Genomic DNA, 10,878 nt, shown 5'->3' with positions numbered 1-10,878 from the left:
AGGGAAAAGTAAAATTGTAAAAAAAAAAAAAAAAAAAAAAGGGAGGTGGATGCCTGGGTGGCTTAGTCAGTTAGGCCGCTGACTTCTGCTCACGTCATGATCTCATAGCTTGTGGGTTCGAGCCCCACATCGGCCTCTGTGCTGACGGCTCAGAGCCTGGAGCCTGTTTCAGATTCTGTGTCTCTCTCTCTGCCCCTCACCTGCTCATACTCCATCTCTCTCAAAAAAATAAACATTAAAAACATTTTTTTAAGTTGTTATGATACATTCGAGTTAACCCGTTTCTTCTTGTTTAAAATGTAGAGTTACCTTCCCTTCCTTCTAACTTGACTGTGGGACTATACTTCTCATTACAAACCTAATACATGTGCTTAAAAATCCATTAAGAAAGGATCTTATGAATTGAGAAAGGAAGGGTGTTTATACTTTTACAAATACCAGGTAAAAATTAGGAATTCAACATTTTCCCCATTCTGCAAATAGATCACCTATGATTATTACAGTTGGAAAAATACACATGTGTTTTGTTATACCAGCATGATCCTGAAGTAATAATGTTAAGGGTGAGTTTTTCATGATTTGAAAATATCAAATTTATCAGGGTGCCTAGGTGGCTCAGTCATTTAAGCGGCGGAGTTGATTTTAGCTCAAGTCAGGATCTCATGATTCATATGTTTGAGCCTTGAGTCAGACTCTGTGCTGACAGTGTGGCGTCTGCTTGGGATTCTTGCTCTCCCCTTCTTTCTCTTTCCCTCCCCTGCTCACTCCCTCTCTCCCCAAAATAAATAAATTTTATTTTATTTTTTTGAAATGTTTATTTTTGAGTGAAGGGAAGGGCAGAGAGAGAGAAAGAAACTCAAACAGGCTCCTCACTGCCAGCACAGCCTGATGCGGGGCTTAAACTCACGAACCATGAGATCATGATCTGAGATGAAATCAAGAGTCAGACACCCAGCCAACTGAACCACCCAGGTGCTCTTAAATAAACTTTAAAAAATAGCAGATTTATCAGTAGTTTAACCTGGGCCCCTCAGGTTAACATGGGCTCCTCAGGTTGCAAGATAAACATAAATATTGCATTCCACCCACCCACCCCCATATTCTTCCACACACTGTCCACTGTATACCCCACTAGTTTCCACTGGTTCAGACCTCTCTTAATTAAATTGACATTTTTGGGTTTTATTTATAGATACCCTCAATGCCTTTCCTTCTAGGAGGGGAATAAATTTCTGTAAGCTAAAGGGCAAAATGCATAATTAACATTTTTTCAGATAAAATGAAATACTTAATTTTAAGGTAATGTGATTAAAGATTGGGAAAAATGCAGTTTTCTACCAGTAGAGGTCACTGCTTCCATTATTTGTAGGACTGCTGTCTCAAAGTAACATATTAATAAAAATGTATGTGTAAACAAAATATATACGTATCCTAAAGATATATAAACTTGTAGCTTTACAGTTGAATTCAAACAACCTTTGGGTCAGCTTTTGTGTGCCAGGCACTCTTCTAGTTGCTATGAGGCTCACAGGCTCACTGAAAATCTAATACTATACAGATGTGAATACAATGCTGTGAGAGGAAGGGAGATATTTATAGGATATTTTAACAGTCTCCCTTTGTTTTGATTTGGCAATTTTTACTCCTGTATCCTTGTATTGCTAGGATGGATTATGGCTAATGGAAATTTGTTAGATAACACCATAATAAATCCATTTTGTGAATAATTTTGTTATTTTTTAATGTTGATTTATTTTTTAATGTTTATTGTGTGTGTGAGAGAGAGAGAGAGAGGGAGATAGCATGAGCAGGGGCGAGTCAGAGAAAGAAGGAGAGAGAGAGAATCCCAAGCAGGCTCCATGCTGTCCGTGTAGAGCCTGACAAGGAGGTTGATCTCATAAATCGTGAGATCATGACCTGAGCCCAGTCAAGAGTCAGATGTTCAACCAACTGAGCCACCCAGGCGCCCTTCCTAAGCTAATTTCTTAAATACCTTTTCTTTCTTTCTTTTTTTTTAATGTGTATTTATTTATTTTTGAGAGAGAGAGAGAGAGACTGAGAGAGAATACAAGCAGGGGAGGGGCAGAGAGAGAGGGAGACAGAGAATCCCAAGCAGGCTCCATGCCACTGGTGGAGAGCCCACTGAGGGGCTTAAACTCAAGAACTGTGAGATCGTGACCTGAGCCAAAATCAAGAGTCGGACACTCAGCCGACTTAACCACCCAGGTTTCCCTCTTAAACACTTTTTCTACTCATACCACTGTCTCAAAACAATTTTTGTATGTTTAAATTATAAAAGTGAATTAAGCCTAAAAATAATTTTAAAAGGCTTAACATAAATGATATGCTGTCAGGTGCTGTGGCTGAAAATGAACACATTTAATTTTAAGCTGGAAGATATCTTAAAAATATAATTTCTGTTAAGTTCAAAGCTTTTTTTTACCTCTTGTTGAAGATGAAGTGCTTCATGTAGATGATGTGTTTCTTTGGTTTGTACATACTGCTTATAAGAAATTTGCAAATAAAGTGATGATACTAGTTCATATTTCTGAGGTCCTGACAGTCTTGCAAATGAAGGCCCATGACATTGAGTGATTGCCTAAGGTCTCCCTGTCAGTAAAAGGCAGAGCCTTGACCGGAATGTGGTGGGTGCGGACTTCTAGGACCCTTTCCCCTGTGGTATCTTTTCTTAGGCCGCTTGTTCAGGCAGCAGTCAGCAGAGTCCAATACTTCTTTGTTTTCTGTGACCACAGAAAAAGTGGTCCCACCACTTCGATCGCTCAGCTAAACCCAGCCATGTAGAAGAGTATCTGACCGAGCGAAACATCTGTATTTACAGTAGATTTATAGTAGATTATTCTAGAGTCCAAGATTAAGGCAAAACTCACATATATTTAAAATTACCCCTGAACTCCAAACTAAATAGTTTGCTTTTGTTTAGGGTCCATAGTGTATCCAAAACAAGTATCTCTAAACACTAGGAATTACACCCAGTGTGTCACAGTGCCACTAATAGAGAGGCAAGTGGCGCCCAGCCCAGCAGAGTCCCAGAGGCACGGTGGGCATTACTCCCAGTTACAGTAGCTGCAGTTCCTTTTTTAGTTTTTTCTTTGTGCTTGTAATTGGATTCACTTAAACTAAATGCACTTCTGCATAAATAGTGCAGACCCACTGCATTTATAATTGAATTCACATAAACTAAATGCACCTCTGTGTAAATAGCGCAGACCCATTGCATTTATATGTTCTCATGATGGTGTTGGCTCCTATAATGCAAAGAAATTCAGAATGGAGTAGAAAAGACGTGACAGTTTCAAGCTGGCAGCGTGGTGTTCACTGAACTGCTCTTCACGTTTTCCATCTTGTGCACATGGATTACTTTTCAAAGGTGGGATGATGCCACAGACCCACGTTGGAAGGGCCGAGCATGCACCATGCTGGGGAGACCGGGCAGCTGTGCACAGACGCTGCTTGCTCTTATCTCCACCTGGTGCCCCGATCCCCCAGAGCAGCTGTCCAGTGGAGTTACAGTCCGCACCAAAGCGCAGGCCTGTGTCCTTACGTGGTTTTTGCGATGTCCAGATGTAAAGTGATGATAAAAACCTTTGTTCTTTTTCATGTAAAATGAAAATGTAGAAAAATGTAGGAAATGTAGAAAAATGACATGTAGAAGGTGTTATATGAAAGAACAATAGATAGAAGTTATAAATTTTTATTTAGATTGTATCCGATTTACTTCAAATCGATTCATGTAGTTGCAGGGTCATTGTATACATTTAGTTTGAACTTCTTATAAAGTTATTGATTTCTTCCTAAGTGAAGCATTTATTGTTGATTTCTGACTTCTGTGCGAGTCACTTCATTTCTCCTTTAGCATAATATTAATGTTTTCTGCTGGTACTAGTCTTTGTACAGCACTTTAGATTCTTCCCTTCCTGTGGGTTCTCAATTTACCAAGTTCTGAAACTTTTTATTTTTATTTATTTATTTATTTTTCTGTTGATAAAGGTAATATGTTGTTTGGGTTTTTGCAATGAAAATGCATTCATAAGTTACTCAGGTAATGTGAAAAAAATTTTAAATTAAAATAATACATATTTTATCACGCCCTCCTCCCCTCAAAAAAGAGAGGAAAATAATTGTCATTAACCCTCCCATACAAAAAAAGCATCTTTTAATACTTAAGTGTACTTGTTCTTAGATTTTTTATCCATATATACAAACACACAATGTGATTTGATCATACAGTTGATAGAATTCTGGATCCTATTTTGACTCAGCATTAATTACATTGTGAAAATTTTCAAGTTTGGTGGAAGACCTAGTCAGAATCACAGATTAAAGCTCTTCCCAGCCATGCATGTTGCACATTTTAAGTTCAGGAACGGGGTGGGGTGGGAGGGGGAATGTTATGGGAACATTACATTTTTGGAAATGAAGAGGTTTGTGTTGATATGGCCGATGAAAATCATTTGAATAATATTTGTTTTTAAATAGCAGAGAGAGAAAAAAGGAAAGATGAGTTACTTGATATTGCCAAGTCAAAGCAAGAACGTACAGACGCAGAACTGCATAATCTGAGACAGGTATGGACCCCCCTTCCCCTGCCCTGACTGTTAGGTGGGACACATTCATAAACAAACATCAAATTGGGAAAAGTGTGTGTCTGTTGAGTTTTGCCTACAGTGTATTTGGAGTCCTAACTACATTAAAGGTATATCATCTTTAATAATCAGTAGGGTTTTGCTTATGGTAATGAAAGTTAGGAAAACTAGTTATACAAACAAATCTCGGTGCTAACATAGGAAAAATAAAAGTAAACATATTTAGCATATGTCTCTGGTCACCATCTGATCTGTTTTAGCATTTGAATGTTGACTCAATAGTTTCATTGTCTCATCTTATTTATCAATATCTATGGCAGATTTATGTAAAACAACAGAGTGATCTTCAGTTTCTTAATTTTAATGTGGAAAATTCTCAGGAATTAATACAGATATATGACTCAAAGATGGAGGAATCAAAGGTTCTGGAATCCAGGTAATCTCAGTAAGATGCTATTAGTATGATCTTGTATTTTATTTTATCATTCAGCCTACTTATTAAGTACTTACTGTAGACCAGTATCGACCATTATTCCCTATATGGTAGGGAATAAATATATATGAGCTAGTAATTATCATTATAATCAATCCTGTGTCAGAATGAGACCTGATCTTAGAATTTTAGGGACAATCCTGATTTAGCACTTGATAAAAGAAATTCATTAGCATTATTTGTGTGTCTGTTGTGTACAAAGCTTTGAGCTCAAGTAGAAACTATAGAGGCGAATCATGTCCTCTTTCAAGCACGCTCGGCATGCAGTGTTTAGCACTCACTGGGCTGGGGTTGGGCAAAATAAACACACATGCATAGGATGTGGTACTTGTCTAAGAGAAATAACACCAGCGAATAGTATAAGTAACTGGAGTAGGAGTTCAGCTAGTGGAGGATCTCTGCTTTTAGCTTGATTTTCCTGTTTTCCTTGTTAATTGAAGGAGACCCCTTTTCTTACCTCTAACAAGCAGTGTGTGAATTAAATTGGTCTCTGTAAAGTTAAAATACAAATATATGAGGTGTAGTGTAATTTAACAGGCATATAACTGCCCCACAGTTACATTTGGTCTACTTTTCCCAGCACAAGTGTTACAAGGAGTCATGACCCTGAATGGGAATGAGGGAAGGTCCCCACCGTTAGGCGTTACCATGCAAGTGCAGAGGCGGGGGCCGCCCTGTGCTCCCAGCAGCCCCTTTGCCTGTAGTTAGCAGTTGCATCGGTGGATGGGACTGTCATTCTGGACAGTGTGACTGCTGTGCTTTACTTTTCTTTTGTGACTTTCTGCTGAGGGGCGGGGGCGCGGTGGTTACAGGGTAACCTCAGCTTTGTGTCCCAGTTGCTGCCGCTGCTGTTGCTGCTGCTGCTGCTGCTACTTAGTACACCAGCCAGGGTTCTCTTGCAAGCCAGAGCACCCACCACATTGGCTTTTTGCTTCTTTGGATCTCATTGCCCCTGGGAGGCACTTGGGCTAGAAGCGTGAAGTTATTCTCTAAGAGCGTGAAATGGCCTGTGCCATTCTAGAACGTGGGGGTTGTCTGCGGGGTCCGACCTCTACAGATCAGAATGCCTGAATACGTGTGACATGATAGCTTATTGAAAGATGTATTGTGGTTGTATAGTATTCTTAATTTTCATTTTATGCAAGATATGCCATTACATGCCATATCTGACTTTAGACTAGCTCTCAGTATATTGCTGTGTAAATATCCAGCAGACAGATGCATTGGTCATGAATGCAGTATGGTAAACACATTTGGCACTTTCCACTGCACCTCTGTCCCTTGAATCTCTGTCCCTTTTCAGTTCTGGCTTTACTTCTGTTTACTGTGAAACTAATAGGAAGGGAAATAACAGACCAATGAACAGGTATTTACAGAGTACCTAATGTATGTTAAAGACTGTCCTAAAGTGCCAGAAGGATTAAAAAGGCATACACATTAAGGAATTTATGAGTCGGGGCGCCTGGGTGGCTCAGGTCATGATCTACGGTTCCTGGATTCGAGCCCCATGTCAGGCCCTGTGCTGACAGCTCAGAGCCTGGAGCCTATTTTGGATCCTGTGTCTCCCTCTCTCTGCCCCTCCCCCACCCTGCTTTGCTCGTGCCCTGTTTCTCTCTGTTTCTCAAAAATAAATAAATGTTAAAGAAAAAAAAGAAACTTATGAGTCTACTGAAAAGACATATACATGAAAGTTGGTGAACAATTTGTTATAATAGGAAGTTTGCTGCATGATTAATTAGATAATACATACAGTAAAGTAGTAACTGCAGTATAGGCAGTAAGCATGGAGGAGTTGAAGACAAGTAAGCGTGTGGGCTTGCTGGTCAAAAAGACTTCCTTGCAGTTGGGTTGAAATTGGGCTCTGAAGAAAGAATACGTATTCTACATTATCTTTTCTTTTCATACAAATGGGTCTTAATAGGATTTAGCTCAACTAATGGAATTTGAGTGACATGTTTAGATACACGGTATCAAGTGTATCTTATAACTTGTGTTTTTTGTAATGTTCCCATAGCAGGGACATGTGTTTGTCAGACCTTGAGAATAACCACCTAAAAGTCAATATTAAGAGGGAGAAAAATCAGAAGTCACTGGTTAAAGACCCAAAATTTGAGACCACGTTGGTTCAGCAAAATAGGTCAGACAAGAGTCCTTGTGATGCGTGCCATGAGAAGAGACTACAGGCTAATACTTCATTTGGGGAGAAAAGTGTAATTGCTGTCTCATCTCTACTTACAAAAGACTTCCTGGAGAAGCAAAAGTCTTGGTCTCTAGGAGGAAAAATGCAGATGGAAGCTGAAAACAAAAGTACATTTTGCAAGATTCATGCAAAGTCACTAAAAGGGACCAGGAGCGGGATTCAGAATGAAGGGAAACAACTCTCAGAAACATCAGCGTCCTTCTCTGATGAGAAACAGTGGCACGATGTCAACGTGTACCTGGGCCTGGCCAACTGCTCTGGGGCAAAACAGCCAGAGAAGCTGGACGTTGAATGTCAAGACGATGTGGAACGGTCTGGAGTCTCCTGTTGCCATAAAAATGAAGCCTGTCTGGGGGAAAGTGACATATGTGAATCCAAGTGCTGCCACCCGAGTAACTTCGTAATCGAGGCCCCAGGCCACATGTCTGACATGGAATGGATGAGCATTTTCAAGCCTTCCAAAGTGCAAAGAATCGTTCGCCACAAATCCGTGTGTACTTGTGCAGAAAGTGCCAGCGGACGGAAATACAACTCCTCCACGAGGTTAGTAACTCCGACATCGGTAACCCCCGGGGACCCCGCGTGTTGTGCTTGGAAATGGAAAGGGCGTTAGCCGCTTCATGCTCACTGTGAAGCAGAGAGCAGTGTTTGCGAGCAGAAATCACATCTGGGGCAAAACGGGGACTCTCTTCACCATCACATAGGCAGTCGAGTTTTTGATTGTGCAAAGGGAACGTATTCGATTCCAGTGAAAAGCTTGTACCTAGGGCTGTTTCTGAGGCAAAGGTTTTGTTTGAAAAAGCCACTTGTCATGAGTTGGGCAAATATGGTTTTTTTTAAACTAACAGTAGGTTACTTTACGGAGCAGAATGCCGCTCTGGAGCATTCCTCACCCCCAGATCCCGTGGGAATCGATAGGCTGTTTTTCTGCACAGATTACATTCCCCAGACCCCAGATAAGAATTTTGCCTCCACCTGCCCAACCCCCACCCCAATGACATATTTCCTTATCCACCTGCTTCTGCCCTTGTGTTCATTTTACATTTCCCAAACCGTCTCACTTTTTGAAGTCATGTAAGAAAAATAGCATTTGTATGTAACAAGCTGGAAAAGTTAATGCTTTTTTTAAGAGAAGAAAATGGATTAGTCATTAGCATAAGCTGCATTATTCAGGCTCATCTTATTGTTAGACTTGCTGAATCTTGGGGCCCCTGGGTGGCTCTGTTGGTTAAGCATCTGACTTCGGCTCAGGTCATGATCTTGAAGTTCCTGGGTTCAAGCCCTGTGTCAGGCTCTGGACTGGCAGCTAGGAGCCTGCTGTGGATTCTTTCTCTCTCTCTCTGCCCCTCCCCCCTCAAGATCTCTCCCTCAAAAATAAAGATACATTAAAAAATTGCTTAATCTTGTCGTTGAGGGGTGCTTTAATAATGTCAGCAATTAGAAAACCTTTTTAGGGGGGAAGGAGAAGAAGGAGGGACGGAGGGAGAGAGAGACGTGCATGTGCACAAAAGGGAGAGCCAGAATCTCAAGCAGGCTCGGCACCGTCAGCATAGAGCCCAATGCGAGGCTGGAACCCAGGAACTGCGGGATCATGACCTGTACCAGGATCAAGAGTTGGACACTTAACCAACTGAGCCACCCAAGCGCCCCCCCCCCGCCTTTTTTTGGGGGGGGGATGGGAGAAAGAGCATGAGTGGGAGAGAGAATCCTAAGCAGGCTCGATGCTCAGCCCCTATGTTAGGTTTAAAAGCATAGTGGACATATATTAAATTTAACAGAGGAAAGAAATTCACAATTAAATTTGGAGTTTTCTTTCAAGACCCTTTCGGCCTCCCTGGTTTGAAATACTAGACAGAACTGGTGCTGCCAGCCGAGGCGCGGTACCCGCACGTCACCTGACGCATGCGCGGTTACACCAGGAAGACGATTCGCTTCTCCGGTTCTCTCTTAAAGGATAAGCCGTCGCTGTGTACTGACTTTAGCGGCGGACTAAATGCTCACATTCCTACGGCCGTCCTGTGCCCTCCATGCCGCAGAGGGCTTCCTGTGCAGGCCGAGGCCCCGGGCAGCCCCCTCCGCTTCAGTGACAGGGTGCGGGGGAGGAGGCGGCTCGGCCCTTGCGGTGCATCCTGCTTTGAGCCCGGACTCTCGGACGCACCCAGCAGCTTGGCCACACGTGTCCGCCCTCCGGAGTGAGGGCCTGCAGAAGAATGGACAGCCGCACAGGGCCGGTCCGCTCGCACAAAGGGACTTTTAAAAACCATTAACAAATATCAGTTTCGCAGACCAAAATCCCAAAATTTTCACAAGTTTAACGTTAATTTTTTTCCCCACTCCTTTTTGGATGATTCTGTCCCTTGAATCATCTTTTCATTTTCTTTTTCCTTCTTTTTCTTTTCTGTTTTTTTTTTTAATGAGGATGGAAATTCTCTCTTCTGTTGTTGCCTTTAACTAAGATTCTATATTAATTCTGACTGCAAAGGGTATGCATTAATTTATAATATTCTACTCAAGTATTCTCTTCAAATCTACAATGTTCTGCTCATTAAACTTCTTCATTAAAAAGAAAAACAACTTTTCTGGTGTCCTGTTGAGATACTTTTTTAAGTGTAAGAGTGTTGGTGACATGTTTGATGCCACTTTAAGATGTCTGTCTCCGTTTGGGTCTCTGATTTGCAGTGAGCTAATTGCCATCCAGCATTCCCACTGTCTGGGTTCTCCGAAATCTGCAACAAGAGAAGATGAGAAATCAATAGAGACAGAGCCTTCTTCTGATACCAAGAACTCACCTAAGATTTTGTTGTTCAACAAAGAGGCACCGTTGTCCAGTGATAAGGTGTGTATTTTGCTTAGAGATACACAGCTCATTCGAGCAAGGCTTCTCCCCAACATACTTTTAATTCTGCTGTGGTACTGTTGCTTGTGTGCTTAATTTGGTCATTCTTCGGGAGTTTTTTTTCCTAAACTATGGGACTTTAGTTCTGTTATTTAAGTGAAGTCAGAGTTACTTGCCTTTTGTTTCCTTTAACTGTTATTCTATAGGGGCACCTACGTGGCTCAGTTGGTTAAGTATCTGACTTTTTTTTTTTTTTCTAGTTAGACAATGATTTTATTGCTTGAGTCCATAGGTTTTTTTTTTTTTCCTAGTTAGACAATGATTTTATTGCTTGAATACATAGTTGTTGTTGTTTTTTTTTTTTCTAGTTAGACAGTGATTTTATTGCTTGAGTACATAGGTTTTTTTTTTGTTTTTTTTGTTTTTTTTTCTAGTTAAGTATCTGACTCTTGGTTTCAGCTCAGGTCATGATCTCACCGTTTGTGAGTTCGAGCCCCACATTGGGCTCCATGCTGACAGTGTGGAACCTGCTTGGGATTCTCTCTCTCTCTCTTTCTTCTCTCTCTCTCTTTCTCCCTTCCTCCCTTTCCCCCTCTGCTCCTCCCCATGCTTACATATGTGCTCTCTCTCTCTCTCTCTCAAAATAAATAAAAATTAAAAAATAGGGGCCCCTGGGTGGCTCAGTCGGTTAAGCATCTGACTTTGGCTCAGGTCATGATCTCTCAGTCTGTGGGTTCGAGCCCCG

At 41.3% G+C, this 10,878-nt stretch overlaps 1 protein-coding gene across 4 annotated transcripts in view; it reads left to right on the top strand.

The window, feature by feature from the left end:
- The window catches only part of CCDC62 (coiled-coil domain containing 62), a 44,708-nt gene that overhangs the window by 12,889 nt on the left and 20,941 nt on the right, over nt 1-10,878 (top strand). For 3 of the 4 annotated variants that reach the window (XM_077748021.1, XM_077748018.1, XM_077748020.1), the window contains 4 exons: nt 4,498-4,586; nt 4,925-5,040; nt 7,112-7,840; nt 9,977-10,133. In XM_077748021.1, the coding sequence (XP_077604147.1) occupies nt 4,498-4,586; nt 4,925-5,040; nt 7,112-7,840; nt 9,977-10,133 (1,091 nt within the window). The remainder of the gene's footprint in view (nt 1-4,497; nt 4,587-4,924; nt 5,041-7,111; nt 7,841-9,976; nt 10,134-10,878) is intronic. The other variant, XM_077748019.1, reaches the window with a different exon arrangement.

The sequence above is a fragment of the Crocuta crocuta genome, unplaced genomic scaffold, assembly GCF_008692635.1.
Source record: "Crocuta crocuta isolate KB4526 unplaced genomic scaffold, BGI_CrCroc_1.0 scaffold29, whole genome shotgun sequence".
NCBI lineage: Eukaryota > Metazoa > Chordata > Mammalia > Carnivora > Hyaenidae > Crocuta > Crocuta crocuta.
Note: the sequence above shows the minus strand (reverse complement) of the source record. Positions and strands in the feature narration are given on the sequence as shown.